Here is a 17,884-nt window from a genome sequence, read left to right as displayed (position 1 = left end):
GATCCACTTTGCTATTTAAATCCACTGTGGCTAAGAACGAACGCTGAAATTCTACTGTAACTGCTTACATACAAGTCAACATTTTTAAATGAATCAAGGTGCTGCTTCTGTTTTAATAACTGCAATGTTTTATTTTATTCTGAAAGAAACATGAGATTGACAGTCTTAGGAAATGAAAAATGGTTGATTTCACAATTTCATAGGTAGCTTACTCTATGGTAAGAATTTATTTCTGGTTTATCAGAAGTATACTGATCAGATGTTGGAAAATAAGTATTTTCAGAATGATTGAATTTCTGTCTCATCTTATTAAAAATGATATTAATAAATAACTCTTCTCTTTTAGTAGGTTGACAGACACCGCTGGCAGTGCAACTTAACTGCTCCCACCATCTCATCTGTCTCTAGAAGTGAAAATGTGTTTCTCCCCTTGCAGTTGCCAGAGAGTTAAAAAAAAAAAAAAAAAGAAAGAAAAAGCACTCTGACTGCAAGAGTTAAATCCACAGCACTTCATGTGCTTGCAGTCAACCATGTCAACATCTGGAGCTGGTTGACTTTTCCCCCCAAGGATTTGCAGCACAGCGCTGGATTTTTTCCATGAATTCCCTACATTCTCAATCTCTCAGATGGATGTCACACACACCCAGCGCCCGCCTCACAAACTCCACTGGCCACCAAAAGGCTCCAGAGGACTTTGTGCTGTTTTCATTTACTCAGTGTTTAAGTATTTAGGGCCAAATCGTACTTTCAGTCACATACACAATACTCTCCATAGGTTTGCATGGGCGTAAGCAAACACTGAAGCCATAAGGCTGAAGGGGTATTTTACAATCATTTGCCTCCACTGTGTCTAGATTTGCTATGAATAAGACTTGTAAATAAAAGAAACATCTACTGCTCTAAAACTCACTCAGAAGGCAATGGAAAAAAATAATTTGAACAAAGTGTCCATGATACACCAAGCTTTTATTCGTTAAATGCAGTTTTCCCTTAACCCCACAATTTGTCCAATTATTATTAGAATCGTTTAAAGACAAAGTCAAGAAAGGGTAAAAACTGGTAAGGATGGGGAAGCAGCAATTAAAAAACAAAACACAGTTTGAAATTACATTATCTATGAAAAACCTGCCCTGAACAGATTTATTTAGAATAAAGTAGCTGTTTGGAATTATTACTGGAATTGAATACTTGAGCAAATAAAAAAAAAAGGGCAAGTTATGCTTTTAGGTTTTCATTGCAGAGTGTAAAAACTGAACATTACACCACAAATCCTGATTCTTTTAACCACAAGTTTCAGGAGGATGGGTTTAACAAATCAAGCAAACACACCACCCACTTCACAGTAACAAAATAACATAGAAATATGTCCAGGTGTTACACTTCTATGATTTTTTTTTTTTTAATTTTATTTTAACTACAAGGTTTAAAGTCTGTGACACTGCTGCTTCTTGACAATATATTTCACAAATTCTTCCTTCCTTTCCCTACTATTCACGATATTTCTTTCCACTTCAGTGTACAAATAGTTCTTTCATGGAAAGAATACAGCTTCCTTCCCCAATCTATTCACTGAATTATTTCTAAGGACCGACTTGCCATGTTAATTGTGGGGAGGGAGTTCTTTCATAATAATTAAATAATGATGGAGGATTTACAGAGGTTTTTGCATACTAAATTTCACAGTGCATACATGCAATTCATGAGCTTTCGAACCATGTTGTTCTTTCCAGGCTTTAGAAACAAATACCATTAAATTCAGCCTTCAATTTTCTGGTATTTGAGTGGCAACTGAAGAGTGAAGTTTTAAGACCTCACATACTTTTGTGTGCATTTTTAAAAAAGGAAAAAACCTGCAAAATAGCTGTCATTTCTCATGGCTTAGAACTCCTTAAGAAAGCAAAAGCAACGTCCCCAGAAAAGGACACTGTACATAACCTCATATTAAAAGAGAGCACCATAATTTCCGCTGTGATGCTGTAACATTCCTCATGAAACTTTATTTTTAGAAGATAATGCTTTAGCTGTACTTGTCTGCTCCAACCTACAGACCAACTTCTCAAATTCCAGCAAGGGAAGTTACGCATTTCATTCATTCAAGATTTTAAGATATTTCTTCTTTCATTTCAATGTTTCAAGAAACACCACTAAAGATAAAAAACCAGTAAAGTTCTTCAAAAATTATTTTGTTTGTTTGTTTTTACACCAGAAGGGTCATTAGCCATGGCTTGGACATACAGTTACTGTAGTTAAAGATTCTTCATTAAATGAACTTAGAATAATGAACTGCTCTCAGCTGTTCCGCTTGGGAACCAAACCGGCATGCTACAAATATTTATGAAATTTCATGGTTACCCATGCTGTCCGTGTCTCACATTCAGTGACTTGGTTCTGCTTTTTAAAATAAAATGTATTCACCAAGCATAAGATAGATGCAACACTAGCAGTCTGGTATTTGAGGGAGAAAAAAACCCAACAAATCTACTCTGCTAGGAGCAAGGACAGGATAAGCAGTAACAGGTCAATAAATGCTGGGACATTTTTGAGAAACCCTAATGATTAATAATGAAAATGCACAATGAAAAACAGATTGGAAATTTTCTTTAGCGAAACGACTGCATAAAGCATAACAAAAACATTGTAGACAAACTTACCACAAAGGAGATGTAGCTGCATCTGCACGAATTAGACACACGATCGCGTAAGACACTCCTGCATGCCAATAAGGAGAGGCACTCTGCCCCTTCCAAGAAACGGCAATCTGTACTACAAGCTAGATGCAGTTCTTGCAAAACGTACTATAGAAACAGCTGTGCTGTAGCCAAAATCCAAGTTTCTCCAAGAATTATTAAATAAGGAAAACTTCAAACGATCAAACTGTGCAACCCTATGAAGAGATTGCTTTTGAAAAACAGTTTAACCTTTAATTACTAACAATAAAGGGAAATAAAAAAAAATAGAAAACCCTTGAGGAAAAAGACTCAGCATGTGATAAGCTCATTAAACATCGAGTTTAATGAAAACCCTATTGTAAACAGCAGTAGGATATCTCCTCCCCTACTAACTGATTCAAATCACGTACAGTCCTCCCCAGGGTCAATTCCAAATGGAGCCGGACTTCTACAGTCTTTGTTGTCAATATGTATTGTAAAGTTAAAGTATTTTGTGTGAATAAGCCCCCACTATTTGTTGAATTCATTCACTAGCTCTAGCAAATAAAATATAAGCGAGTAAATAATTAATACAATGAAATAAAAAACCTTCCTAGATTGTTAAACATCATCGATCTGAGGGAAATTCTGACATAAATTAGTCATCTGTAGTAAACAACGGTGGGGTTTGTTATTTAAATTTCATAATGCCACTTTGTTTCCTAGAGAAAGACACAAGTTTGTGTAAAACCAGATAATTATTTTCCTTTTAATTCTTTGCTCCTCTGGATACTCTCTCTTCAGAAAGCCCAACTAGTTTATGGTGTTAGCGCTCACACTTCAGCAGCCCATGCACTGCTTTCTTAAATAAGATGTACAGAGTTCAATGCATAGATAGCACCGAGGTTTTGATATCACCGGCTGGGATCCCGCCACCACACATGCATGTAACACACCCCCGCACAACCACAGCCACCGCCTTAATCTCCTCGGGATTTTGCTTCATTAAAATTAAAACAGCTGTAAAGTAACAGCTTCATTTCTCTCATGCAAAATTTTTTGCAACATATCAATGACGCTCGCTTCTACGTTTCCTTCCATTTCACCACGGTTAGTGGTATTTCGCTGCTCTACTGCTTGATTAACATAAAACAGTATCATCAGTGTGGTCACTCTTGCTTTTTTCTGTTTCTCAATTTCAGATACCATTTCATATTCCAGTACCGCGGGAAACAAACCTAGTTAGCATCTTCAGATCTGTAGAAGCCTTGCAATACAAAAGCACCACATCTAATATCCGATGGAGGTGATGAGAAATGTTAAAGTTTCAGCAGCCTTCACTTGGAAGCGGTTCTCACTGAAGGTATTTAAGACGGACCTTTTAACCCCTAACGCCCTGCCGGGAAATCTAGGGAAAGTACAACATACTTTGGAAAGCCGAAGAAGCCCCACAGCGAGTGGCAGAGCCGCTGCAGCCCAAGTGCCCAGGCACCGAGAGCCACCAGCGGAGGCAAAACCGGCCCGAACGCCCGTGCGGGTCCCCGCCGCGCCTCACCCGCCATGGCCACGGTCCCCAGCATCGGTCCCCAGCATCGCCGGGCGGCTCCGGGCCGGGCCGCGTCCCAGGTACCTCCTGCGCGCCGTTGGGATGCGGAGTGAGGGTTGCGGAGGGGGGATGCGGAGGGGGCGATGCGGAGGGGGGGATGCGGAGGGGGGGATGCGGAGGGGGGGATGCGGAGGGGGGGATGCGGAGGGGGGGATGCGGAGGGGGGGATGCCGCTACCCCGCTCCCTCGCCCGCCCCCGCCCCGCCCCCCGAAGCGCGGCGCAGCTCCTCCCCGCCCATCGCTGCCCTGCTGGCAATTAAAATCATTACGGCTCGAAATACCCGGCTTGCAACTCCCTCGGGCCGCTGACTCTTTTCCCGCTGACCAGAGGAGATACCGGCTCCGCAGCCAGCGGCCGCCACCGACCGAAGCGCCGAGCGCTGCAGCTCCCGCTTCTGCCACACCTTCCCGATGGCTCTGCCAGAGTATCCCGGCCAAACCTCAACAGATGCTCGTTAACAGCCCTGAAGCAGTTTGCCCCTCAAACAAAAAACCCACATGAAACACTTTTGTTTCTCCGTACTGAAACATTTCCTCCTTTGCCTATTAACAGTCACTTTGTGGTTGAGATTATTTATTTTTTTTTGCTGCTTTCATTTGTTTGGGTTTTTTGAATTGGAATTCTCTACAACCCGATTACATCATAAATTGTCTCAAATTCTCCTGTCCCAGGTTTCAAAAAAGTATTACTTCAGATGCTTGTAGTATAGTACTGTGATGCTGCAGCAACTCTTCCTGCTAGTAAAAAGGGATGCAATTTGATAAACCAAAATGTAAAGGATCAGTTGGTATCTGATACAGGACCTCGTATTACAGTAACAAGATTTCTATGGATTACACCGGCTATCTCCAAAGTTCTGATGATACACAGAGACTTGTGCCAGCCAACCACAGCCCCTGTCTGCAGCTCTGACTGCCAGCACCAACTTCCCAGTGAATTCACCAGGCTTCCCCTCGGTTTAATCTGATAGTGGCAACTCTGATGAGTCTGGATCACCTCTCAAATGGTCTTCTGAATGTGAGACTCAAATAATGACAACAACAAATCAAGCAACTCGGAAAACATTCAAATCGTAAATATTCCGTTACTATAGGCAACTACCTGTGTTGCCTCAGCACTCAGTGTCATGATGCCTTATTTCTGACTTCACGGACTTTGCAAACAAGGTGAAATAAAGAATGAGTGGGGAATGTGAAGAAGTGCAGAGTTAAAATGATGTATTTCTCTACGTGGAGCATTTAAGAGATACCTCTGCCCCACTTTTTTTCATCTGCCTAAAGACACGTGGACCAGGCTCTGTAAGGTCCAGAGGGGTGGATATGAACTGTTACGAATACCTGAATGCGGTCTTTACTTGAAGAGCTATCTTTTCAATGCCTGACCAGACAGGTTTTATTTGTCTCTATGGATGATGTCATTTTCAGCTATTGTTACCAGAAAACACATGCTGCATTGCCTCCATAAAGAGCTTTTTCACTTTGAGAACAAACCCGAAGAATGGTTTTCCGTTTCACATAAACTATGCTACCATGTAGGCTTGGTTTCATGGACAACACTAAAATAAATCCTGACTAAAACAGCAGCAGCACACAACCACATGAGAGATAATTATCAAAAAAAGCGAAGACTTTTCAGGCAACCTACTCGCATCCAAATTCGTAGTGCTACACCTATGCCCGCAACACATCATGCATTTGGTCACATGTAACTATCTGCATGCAAAGGGAGTATCTCACCTCTTCTTCATTACACATCCTAGGAACACCATTTCTGTACAACTGAAGCTACAAGCCAGAATTATTCAACAAGAATTATCATCTTTGACTATTAACTTGAAATTCATGCTCTTTTAAAGGCCTTCTCTGTTACTTAATCCAGAAGCTGAATACCAACACAAAACCTTCTGACATTACTTCAAATCATCAGGTATTTTCTCTTCCTTCATGACTCGGGTTTAATGAGTATCCTCTCTCCATCCCTACACACTTGAGAGTCAAATTTTAAAAAGAAGCAGTGTTTACCATGAGTGAAAGATAAAACATGTTGCATCCCATTTTTACAATGCCAAAAGCCTCTACCAATATGATAAAAAAAAAAAAAAGGCACAAAATCTCAGCATAAAATATGGCAACCTTCCATTGGAATAACAGTGTTACAGCAATTAATCTGAAGATGTGGCAAAGAACTGCCGTTACTAGAATTCAAACCTCAAAGCACACTAAGGGCTACACAAATGCCTCCAGCTGCTTGGATGTGCTCCATCCTACCCTTTCCCCATCCCTCCCCTGCTCTCTCACACCAGCACTAGCTGCCTGCTCTGACAGAAAACTACCCCTCGCTCTTGCCACCCCTGCCAAAAAGGTCAGCGTGCAGCGGGATCACCGAAGAGGATCTCTCACTGCACGTCTGCAAAAGGGAGCAGAGGGAAGGGGGCAGCAGCAAGAGGCTGCTGAGGGCAGGAAGGGTGGGCTGCCAGTTTGCACAGAAGAAAGAGCAGCACATTTCCAACTGTGCAGCAAGGCAAGGAAGAGATTCCCAGGACAGAGCAGACAGGGGCGCCTACGATGAGAAAGGTTTTGTGATCAAAAAGCAAATCTGATTAAAAGCAGTAGGAAAGAGAATTTTAATCAAGGTAAAGCCAACAGAGCAGCAGCCTGTCTCTTGCCCTGAGTTCAAAATAGTTTATTATCATTAATATCACTGATGAACGAACATAAAAGGATTTCTGCCCTACAAAGGAAGAGACAGGCCCATGCAGCAGAAACTCCCAATGTAAGAAGTGGAAACAGAGCTGTTCCTTCAGGTGAATTGTCAAGAGACCAGCTGCGGGCAAGCAGAGGCACCACAGGGTGCATAGAGAGCAGAGAACCTCCTAAGGGGTAAGGGGTAGCATCCCCCACCACTGACACCACAGCTTCAGTCCACAACCCATTTGTTACCTGACCTCTGCTACAGAGAAAACGCATCCCAACAAAACAATGCCCTAGAAGAAGCACTTGAGCAACCAAGAGACCACGTGAGTAACTACCTACCTGTTCGCTAGGAGACAGCTAATTGAGCCCCATTTCAACTGCTCACTCCATTTAGCACGCAGGCCTCTCTGATCTGCCCGCTGAACACAGGTTTTTACTCACCATTTGTTTCAGCAGCCTCTGCTTGCTCTCCAGGTGGTTCTTGGAGGGGTGAAGCCACCTCTGGCTGCTGCCCATCCAGTTCCTGAGGTGTTGTAACAGCTCCTGGCTGCTGTGGCTCCTGTGGTGGGACTTCATGCTCCAAATTGTCTGCGTTAACATGAGGTACTGATAAACTTGCATCTAAAACCTGCATGGTCAAGTATTGGTTGAAGGATGGTAGAGAAAGAAAGAAGGGAGAAAAAAAACCAAAAAACCAAACATCAGTATTAGGCCAGGTTTTTTCCCCTACAGAATACTGTTCTTTCATTCTCATGCAAGCATTTTGGGAAATAAGTACTTCGGTGCAGTATTCCTCCTTCCCAAAATTATTAACTTTAATAAATCAAAGTAATTCTGTGAGAAAAAAAAATACACCAAGACATAATCTGGGGCTATTTATTTTATTGTTCTCCCACATGAAATATGTGGAAGAAGCAAGTCTTACAGACAATGGCCTATAACCTTGTGTAGAAATTGGTTTCTAGCATGAAGAAAAACCCCAGGATAATGTGAGTCTAGCTGATGGAAAGATATTTTTAATTCTTCTAAATGTCTGGCCCAATTTCCCTGATATATGCATGAATACCATCCACATTATAGCCTTTAGTATCGCTCCTCTGCTGACATGCTTATCTTATCATCACAAACAACACAACTACAAAGAAACTGAACTGTTCTGGACAGAAAGCAGAATATAAATCCCATGAGGAAATTCAATGAAACTGGAATTAAGCTAGAATTTTTGGACCTCAGTTATTAGGCATAGATTATTCATACAGGGCAGAAAAAGCTTTGCAGTTCTTTGGGATTCTGCGCTATAATATTTGAAATATTTTGTCTAGATTTGCTAATATATGTACAAAACAAATATCTTTTTCAGCTTCCACATTTGATACATTTTAATTATTTGTGTTGGTTTGCCATACAACAAGGAAGATACTTTCAGAAGCATATTTTTATTTAGAAAGTATGAAATGTGTTATGGTCATTAAAACCCACTTCTTTACCCTTTCATTATTTGTTTGATTAACTACCTTTCCAACCAATTGTATTACTTTCCAACAGAAGCCATTTCAGCTAATTAACCACATCTTAAATCCCTATTCCTGAAGAGTAGGTTTAAAGTTCCTCTGGTAGAATGGCAAACCTTAATTACATATCATTGTCTTATTACTCAGCTGTGCTCCCAAAATGCCGCCATTGAAGCCCTGTTAATTAAGTGAAGGAATCACAGATACAGCCCATCTTTCAGTGTAATGTAACATCCAAACGCTTGAAGCAGCAAACTGGGATCAGGAAGATGCCACATTCCTGACGATTCTCTTCCAAACCCCACCAAAACAAGCTTCTGAATGAGGAGATCCATTTATTTATTTTTATTAGCAATTAGCCTGCTGCAACGGAATTTCAAATCAACATACAAAGTGCGGGGCAGACGGCTTTCCTCTTATCATTCCACCCCCTTTTCATGCGCTGGACGGGATCCAAGAGAAGCGCCGTACCCTGCTTCCACAGGCAATGAAGTGTGCGTTCGGGTTCCCAATTTTCAGTTCAGAAGCCCTTAATTAAGCCAAATTGTTTCCACCTGGTGTTGCTGCGCTCCTCAAAGCTGCCTTTCACAGCCACATAATCCACCTCACGAAAAAGGACCCCATTCTGCTCTACTGCCAATACCACAGATGGAATAATTTGGCTTCAGAGTTTTCACATGCTGAGACCAGATATTAAATAGAAGAAATATGAAATGGCTCAACACTCAGATTACATTCCCGCTTCTCACATCACCCTTCTCATAAATCTAAAACACAGGAACTCAGGAGGAACAAAAATGCCACACCACCGAACAAAGGCATGTAAACTCTGGGAAGCTCCTCCGCAGTTGCACACAACATTAACTGAATGCTAGTAACTGATTAAAGATGAGGAACAAATTGGCACAGAAAATAACAGCCTAATTCTTAAAGGGCTTTGAGATTCTTCAATACAAATTTATTACAGGGCAGTTATTTTTTTTAAAAAAATGAACTTTACTCATTCATTCTTGTAAGACAACTGCTAGTCCTGCAAACACAAGAAATTTTACTGGCTCTAAGGGCACTTGGCTATCTGAAGGTAAATCCACAGATGGCTATTTCAAGATGACACCTTCAGAATTAGCACCAACAATTCTTTGAAGTCACAAGAAAGGCAGCAGCGCTGAATATCTTAGCACTCCTCACTTTACTCAAAGATTTCCTTGCCTTTCTTTCCAAACCTCCCCCAGTCAGCAAACCATCCTAAAGCTAGTTGTATGTATAGCCATACACGTATAGATGCATAGTCTACGATTTGCCTAAGTTCCTAATATGGACCTGCGGACCCTGCAGGGCACCAGGGTACAAAGGCATCAGGTACCACAATGCAGTACAGCTTGTCTCCTTTTTAAATTGAGCCCTGAGTGTTATGACAAAATATTATCTATGGTAACACTTAATATTCCCCCCGCTCCAAATTTATTCTATAGTTGCGATGCGTTCAGGAAAACAGTGACTATATATCATCCCACAGATTTGTGACCAAAACTCAGAAGTCACTGGATCTAGCGGATAACCCTTCCGATCTGCAAAATGCTGTGATACATTTAATAATGTTTTTACATTTAATTCTGTTCTTCATACTGGAAGGTAATACTAAAACCAGTTTTTACTACCAGCTAGTATAATTATAATCCTTGTTCACTCTGTACGTAAATTCAGTTTTGAAAGCAGGACCCATCAGTCAGAACTGAGCAAAAATGTAAATACATTTAAAACCCCACTATTTTCAGATTTGACCAGACATGCAGTATAACCCTACCCTGCCAGGGAACGGGGACCTTTTTACCTCAGTCTCTTGAGAAGGAGTTTGATGTCATTCTTGGCCATACAAAGGCAAATTTAGATTTTCAAATCAAGTGTTCCACTTTAAATAATTGAATAATCACAGCTAATAAAATAATAGTATTTTTGCAATTTAAAGTGCATGCAAGGGAGAAGAAAATATGCATCTTTAGGGGATTTTTAATGTGAAGGGAGACACAACAGCATTGTTAGTTTTAAAAAAAGTTTTGTGTTCTGACACAAGTTGCTCAGGCTCTTTATGAGGGTCAGTGCAGTCTGTCCCAATGCATTAGTCCTCAAAAGAAACTAATTTCAATTTTCACTCACATTAACCGCTTCATTTCTCTGAAGGGATCTAAAATGCAGTTTAGTCCAATTATGTCTAATTTAGTGAGTTGCGTTCTTAATTCCATTGGGAATAGCTGTAAAGCTTAAACAACTATAAGTCAAAGTTTAAAGAGATGGGTGAAAACCTTAAAGAGAAAATTAATGGTATTAGGAATCCTGTTATTCAGCTCTGTGTATTTATCTACAGGTAATGAGACATTACAGTTGGCAGGTTTATCAACATTCATCAGGTGTCTGCAGCACACATTCATCACTCTCCTTTGATTATTGAGATTATTAATTAATTCATGAATATGTTGTCTCACAAATGCAGGCGAAACTGCAGGGAATTGGTTATCCAGTTTGCTAGTCCTTCAGCTTCTTCATTCCCCAAACAAAGGGCCATCAGTGAAGCAACACTTCAGCTTCTGTCATGCCACTACTATACATCATGTACATATTTTTTCCAAGACTTCTTTCACACCCACCACAAAGGTGGAAGCAAAGGGCAGCCAGCCAGCCAGTGAGACTAAAATGCATAGGCCTTGTTACCCAGGTCACTCCAACCAACAGCAGTTTCTGCACACACTGTTAGGTCCGCCTGTTGGATCCCATTAAATGCACACAAAATTTAAAACATATCAAGTAAGTAACACAAAGAATTACAGGAGATATGGATGAACACCAGGTCCTGATCTCACCATATGCTAGCACACACTTCATTCATGCACTACTCTGGAGGGGCTAGCAGCACCCAGCTTCTTCCCCCACCAGCAATCACCACCATTCCCAACATTCCTTGTACCAGACCCAAATCATTCCAGGGATTCCTCACACCAGGCCCAAATGCACCAGAGTTAATTTTGCCTCATTCTGTTAATCCTGCTACACTGATTCTACATTAGATTACTAAAATAGACAGATCCAGCTGTCTGAACAACTGAGCAAACTAACATAATGGTCTCTAATATTTTTCCTGAAGTTTGATTCTGAAACTTTGGGAAAGCTTGCAGCACTGTTAGTGTGCTCAGGGGGTCAACTCTTAACACAAGCTGCTTCATTAAAGAGATCTTCAAAACACCAACATTTGGAAAAAAACCCTGAATTTAGGTCATTCCAAGTCTTTGTTCACAGCAGTTTGTCTTGTTTTGCATTAGTTAAGGCATTAGAGATTCATGGGATATTGCAAATTCCAGGTGGAGAAAAAATAAGGCCCTTAAGTCTATGAGGCACATTAACAGCACACTTAATTTCAGTACCTTATTTCTGGGTAACAACTCCTGCAGACAAAGCCAAGAGCCTTCTCCTTACCTTTCAGTCCCTCAGATCCATTCTATTCTGTCCTCAGCCCGATGCCATTGTGACACCTTCTCATGGACGACTACCCTCAAAATCCACATGGCTAAAACAAACCCAACAGTTTCTGCTCCCAAATCACCTCTGTGATCTCTTTTGGCAACCTGTGAAGGAAGCATTACTCCCAACCTGCCGCTCTGGTCTACACCTTAAGCTTCATCCAACTTGAGCTCGCTCCCAGGTCTCGCATCTTTCAGCTCTTTCTGCACAACGATCCTTGGACACCACCTTACTCAACCATATACACATGGCTCTAAGTCATCCAGACCCCAAGGATCAGTTAGAGCAAGGACAGAGCACAAAGCAAGTTACTCTCAGTTAACTACAACCACAGCTTGCATTTCCAACCAGAAGGCCTTTCAAAGACCCGACACTCCTCTTTGCATCTCTTTAGCTTCTATCACTTCAAACACAAGCTAATTGCCTTGGCTTTCAAAGTGCCCAGACACTCCCTCTTCCACCTCCCTCTTATCTCCTGTATGATTAGGGGTTATTTCACGCTTTTGGTGGATCCATGACACCAATTTCCATTGTGCATTTTTTCAATTAAGCATTTTTATGCTTTCTCCCCAGCCACCCCACAGGCATGGGCGGACCTCCAAACTGTACCACCACACTGCATCAGTTTCTTCCTTCCGTCGGAAAAAAAGGACTTAAAGGGAGTCAGACCCTGTCGAACCAGGAGATCCCTGCAGTCTCCTTATTCAGATCAAATGCCTCAAACCAAGGCTCTTAGAGACGAAGCCTAAGGACTATCCTTTGGTACTTGGTTTAGTTTTTACCATTGCAAATGTAGTATTTTCAGGCTGACACAGCTCCCTCACAAGAACGCAGTTGTTTAAACAGCAGATGTATGTCTGTCCCAGCTGTTATTTGTCAGGCGCTCAGACAATAAGACACTCTGACATCTCAGCTGGTAACCTCTTTAGAAGAGACAGTTCCAAATATTTACTGTCTAGAAGACACTTGCTCTCATTACAACGCAGGTAGTGTAATCGAGTTACTACTCAGAAATGGGAACCAACCCCAAAACACCTTCTGAACCAGTCGCTGCTCTGGAGTGGGGGCCCTCCCATGTGAGCAAGCCCAGAATTTACCACATGACATTTTAAAGCCATCGATTCCCATAAAAGATTATCTCTCCCAAACCTAGATTTTGCTGCAAGAATAGCCTATTCTATAGCATTCCAGTATTTTTCCAGATCCTCTCCTTAGAAGTCTCCCTGTACTGTTTCAGGCAGCTGTTCCAACACAGCTCTGCTCTGTCAGCAGGGCTGCAGAAAGAAACCTGCATTAGCATTGGTACCTTGAGCTTCTAAATAAAATCAAAGCCGGGTGGTGGTAGGGGGAGCGGCTGTAATTGCTTTAGCTGAGACACTGGTAGGATGACACAGCTCTCCTTGCATCACCCGCATGACTGGTAGTTACATTCCGCCCCTTGGGACTTCGGAGGGTCCCACACTGGAATCTTTTTCCAGCTCTCCCTGATGCTCAGCATCCAAATGGGAAGTCAGGCAAGAGGTGCATCACTGCTATGAATGCAGAGGGAGCTCACAAGATGGAGATGCCTGACTGGCCACGTGTTGCCACTGACAGAAGCATCACCCAGTTCCCTGCCTGCTCCCTGTCACAAGGTCCTGCCTGCTCCTGCTGCCCGAGTCCCAGAAGCCAACTCCTCTTGCTAAATCAGCAGAGAATAACCTTGCAAAGAAACTGAACGGCTTTCTAGGGGGTTCGCTCCTTGTACAAGCTCGCCCAGGGCCAGAAGCAGCAAAGAGAAGCTGCAGGTACCCTGGGAGGAGGCAGGAGCACAGGACCAATCCCATCAGACGCCTCAAAGCTTCCGTCAGTCCATGACACTCGAGGCTTGTCTGGTCTCCCCTACGAGACTAAAAGGATCTTGTTCCTATCTCTAGCACTATTATTACTGACATTTGTTAAATCCTTCTCAGGCTGAGCTTCAGGCCTCCCTGCTGCTCAGGGCAGTCTGATGGGGAGGTTTCACAAGCAGACAGGGTCTACCAGCTCACTGCCACCAACAGGGAAAGTTTTTTTCATTTCCCCTTCTTCCCGCTGCAGATGTTTGCATTGTCCTGGATCTGGGTCTCACCTGGCCATCATAGGAGTCAAATTCATGCACTAATACATCAGGGAACTGGCCCAGAAGAAAAAAAATCCACTGTTTCCTGAAGGGTTAGTGAGTTTAACCTGCTTACGGAAAGTTGAGGTGGGGACCAGGCACAGCATGAGGTGGGACTGCATCATGTGGGGCAAGACAGAGGAGATGGGTAGGAGAGGAAGAAAAGGACGTAGAAAAGAATATTGCTGTTCAAACAGCAAGGTGATAGCTCTACCAGATAGATCAGCCTTTGGTGGGACCACACCCCATCCCTGGATTTCAACAGGACTTTGGGTGTTGATACACAAATCTGATGGATTCAATTCAGGCATGCAAATGGATTAGTACCTCCAGGATCTGTCATGCTCCCCTGCAGGGGGGGCCTCCCACAGCGGGGCAGCTATACAAGATAAGGAGCAGCTCCCACAATGCCAGAGTTTAAGCCTGGTCTGCTACAGCAAAAAAAAGCCACCAGTTTCAAGTTCCAGTAACATGCTGGACTGGAAACTCTGGAGCTGCCTTTTCTGTAATTCACCAGCAACCTGTGAAAGGATGGGGTGAACAGCTGAGGTCCCAACCCATGGAGCCCACACTGAACCCGCAGTGCTTGCGAGCCAACATCCAAGGCTCCTAAATATCTCCAGCACCGCAGAAAAAGTGCTTTACAGGGTCTCTCACTTCTCCTGGGCTGTAGAAGTCAGAAACACTGAAACATACACTCTGCCTTCCAGTAACCAGGACACCTCTAAAGCTGGTATCTGGCCAGAGAGTCACATGTGAGTAACAAAACAGCTACAAATTTGGTCCTTTCTAGAAGAAAAGGCAAAGAGGTTTTTCATCTTGTACAAAATACAACTATGCCATGAAAGAAACCTGAATAAACATTTTGTGGACTTTCAAGTGACCAAAAGCACAACTGCTGTGAGATTTTATAACCTATATTAGACTAGTTGCCTAGACAATTTGTGATCGACTCGCCAAGGCTCACTGAAGCTGGATTCCATTGAAGTCAGTTTTCAATGTTTTTCTTCTAAAAGAGGGGGTTGTGATAAGTGTTTTAATTTGGAAAGCACAAGAAAGAAGACCATCCTTCAAAATGTCCCCATTGTATCTTCTGCAAACAAATTAGCTCTTTGACAGATTTCTCCAGGGGCATTGCAGATCTGGTAATTTTCAAATTCAAAGGGCTGAAAGGAGAAACGATGAAAAACTGTGTCACAAATCTCCATGAAATTACCTTACTGTAGTAAGAGACTAAATGAGATGCAAAAAAAAAAAAAAGTATGAGCAAACTTCATTAAAACTTTTCTTCTTATTTAATGTAATGGAAGGCAAAAATAGCTGTTTTAGAAGAACAGCAGTAATACAGCTTCTTACAGCAGTGGAATGATGAAAGAACTCCTTCCCCACCTTTAAACAGTTCTACTTACACAGCAAAGTAAAAATCTATTAGAAAACATTTTTCCTAACATGTAAAAGACACAAAACATAGTAGTAGTAGTAGTGGTAGTAGTAATAATAATAATGACCTGTATTTGACAACAGATCAATGCTGTTATCTTTGTCGTGGGTCTTAGTTCCCATAACTGGATAAATACGGCTATGAATGTTAATATCCCTTCTTCAAAATCACATTATCTTCATTTTTAAACAGTCACAGTCGCCAAATGCTTGCCCTCTATAAAATCACTCGCATCTAAATTTCAGCATCTGAATTCTACAATTGCCCAACGCAACTGCTAAATATTTTGTTAAGCAATACCAATCCCTAACACTTACTTGGTTAAAAAGAAAATAAAATATATCTCAGTTAATTTAAAGTTGATTCTCAATGCGGTTTTCAAATCTGTCAAAACACACACAAGGAGGTCTAGTGGTGGCCGGGAACTATGGGAAATTCAACTTGAAAGTTAAATCTGAACCACAAGGTCAAAGAAACAAAGTCATAACCCGTTCTCAAGCTCTAACACACCCACACACCAGTGACAGAAACTTTGGAATATCCCTGCTCGGAGGGCCCAGGCTCCGAGGAGCCTGAAGAAGGGGACCTCGGCAGAACGCCGGATTATCTCTCTCCTAACAAACTAACGCCTGACCGCAAAGCAACGCTACGTCAACACGTAGATGCACATAACCTCCCTTTCAGTCCCAGAATCCCCTAAACGCGCCTATTCCAGAGGGATAAATGGGTTCATTCATAATCTATTTTTAAACACCAGGCATGTTTTAAAAGAATTTCTTTCAATTCTTCAACGCCTTTATTAAGAATAACACCGAGGGTGAGCCCCTTTGCTCCCTGCTGGCCCAGAGTTGGCGAGTCACTCCCCTCTCCCCCCATGCGGTATGGCACCCGGGCGCACGGCAGCCACCGATGGCGGCCGCCCCCCCCCACCCGCGGCGGGGGGCTGCGGCTCAGGTGCGCCCGAGGCCGGGGGGTGCGGGCTGCGGTGGGACGGCGGGGGGGGAGGCCGGGGCGGGCGCCCCGCTGAAGGAACCGCAAACCCGGCGGGCTGGCCGCGCCCCGCCGCGCCTCCCACCTGCATCCTGGGGAGGGGCGGGGAGGGGCGGGGGGGCTGCGGAGCGCGGCGGGAGCCCCGGGCGCCGCCGCCAGCCGGCTGCGGGGCCGCAGTCAGGAGCCTTCCTGGCGCAGACCCGCGGCGGGTGGGTGCGGCCCTGCGCCCCCCCGGCGGCCGCACACAAAAGCGGCGGCGGCCCCGCGGCCGCCCGGGCCCCCCGCCCCGCCGGCGGGAGTTTTATGACTGCGACGCTGGCCGTGGCGCAGTCCCGGCCCCGCAGCCGCCACTGCCCGCGCCCCGGCTCGGCGCCCGGCCCGGGGGTGTCCGCACGGGCGCGGCAGGTGCCCGCCGCCGCGGCGGGAAAGTTTCCCCGGGCCGGGGGCGCGGCGGGAGCCGCCGCCCGCGTCCCCCCTCCCCGGCTCCCCGCCGCCCCTGCCTTACCTTGGCGGGCTCCGCCGGCGGCTGGGGCGCCGCTGCTTCTCCTGCCGGCAGCGGCTCCGGGGGGGTGCGGGGGGGCCCGGCGGCGGCCCCGTCCCCGTCCTGCGGGGCGGGCGGCTCGGCGGAGCTGCCGGCGCCCATGGCGCTGCCCCGCGGCCGTGCGGAGCCGCGGGCGGGGGCTGGCGGAGGGCGGAGGGCGGCGGCGGCGCTGCCGGGAATGAAGCAGCCCGGCTCTCCGCAAACTCCTTTAGGGAGCGAGAGGAGAGGAGGAAAAAAAGGGAGAGAAAAAAAAAAAAAAAAAAGGCGAGTGAGAGCCAGCGAGGAAAATCACCTCCCCCGCTGGTCCCCCCGCCCGTCTGCCTCTTGCTCCATCACATGAGCAGAGCCCCGGACACGCCTTGCAGCATCAAATCGGGCTGATAAGGAGCGGCCAAGGGGGGCAGCGCCCTGCCCGCCGCCGCCCCGCCGCCCGGGGGCCGGTCCCCGCTCCCCTCCGGGCACGGCCGGGGGGGGGGCACCGCCTGGCCCCCCGCGGCGGCACCGCGGCGCTGACTCAGCGTTTCAGCCCCCTCCCCGCCGGCCCGGGGCCAGAGCCGGGTCGAGCCGCCGCCCACCAGCTGCCCCGGGGTGCCCCTGCGCCCCCCGCCCGGCCGCGCCGCCCTGAACCCCCGCAGGGCTTCTGCCGGCTCTTGGCTCCAGGGCTGGGCTCCGGGGCCCCAAGCCTTCGTGCCTCAGCCGTGCTAGGCCTGTCTGCGAGAAGGACGCCCAGATTTCGGCTGATGCAGAAAAGTAGGGTCCTATGTCTTAGGCAACTTTGGAGAAAAAAAAAACCCACCTTGATT

At 45.0% G+C, this 17,884-nt stretch overlaps 1 protein-coding gene and 1 long non-coding RNA gene across 4 annotated transcripts in view; one reads left to right on the top strand and one right to left on the bottom strand.

Annotated features, from left to right (window-relative positions):
- AKAP12 (A-kinase anchoring protein 12) overlaps nucleotides 1–17,281 on the bottom strand; it is a 31,266-nt gene extending 13,985 nt beyond the window's left edge. Inside the window, exons 1-2 of one of the 3 annotated variants that reach the window (XM_056343327.1) lie at nucleotides 17,046–17,281; nucleotides 7,390–7,576 (exon numbers count right to left, since the gene is read on the bottom strand). In XM_056343327.1, the coding sequence (XP_056199302.1) occupies nucleotides 7,390–7,576; nucleotides 17,046–17,183 (325 nt within the window). In that variant the 5' untranslated portion in view covers nucleotides 17,184–17,281. Of the gene's footprint in view, nucleotides 1–2,651; nucleotides 2,689–4,203; nucleotides 4,337–7,389; nucleotides 7,577–17,045 lie in introns of those variants that run through there. The other 2 variants (XM_056343328.1, XM_056343329.1) reach the window with 2 other exon arrangements.
- On the top strand, nucleotides 5,371–7,551 carry LOC130151277 (uncharacterized). The gene is made up of 2 exons (XR_008822540.1): nucleotides 5,371–7,271; nucleotides 7,423–7,551. It is a non-coding gene; the product is annotated as an uncharacterized LOC130151277 (long non-coding RNA).
- Nucleotides 17,282–17,884: the final 603 nt, after the last annotated feature.

This window comes from Falco biarmicus, chromosome 6, assembly GCF_023638135.1.
Source record: "Falco biarmicus isolate bFalBia1 chromosome 6, bFalBia1.pri, whole genome shotgun sequence".
Lineage (NCBI taxonomy): Eukaryota > Metazoa > Chordata > Aves > Falconiformes > Falconidae > Falco > Falco biarmicus.
This window is presented reverse-complemented; position numbering and strand designations above follow the sequence as displayed.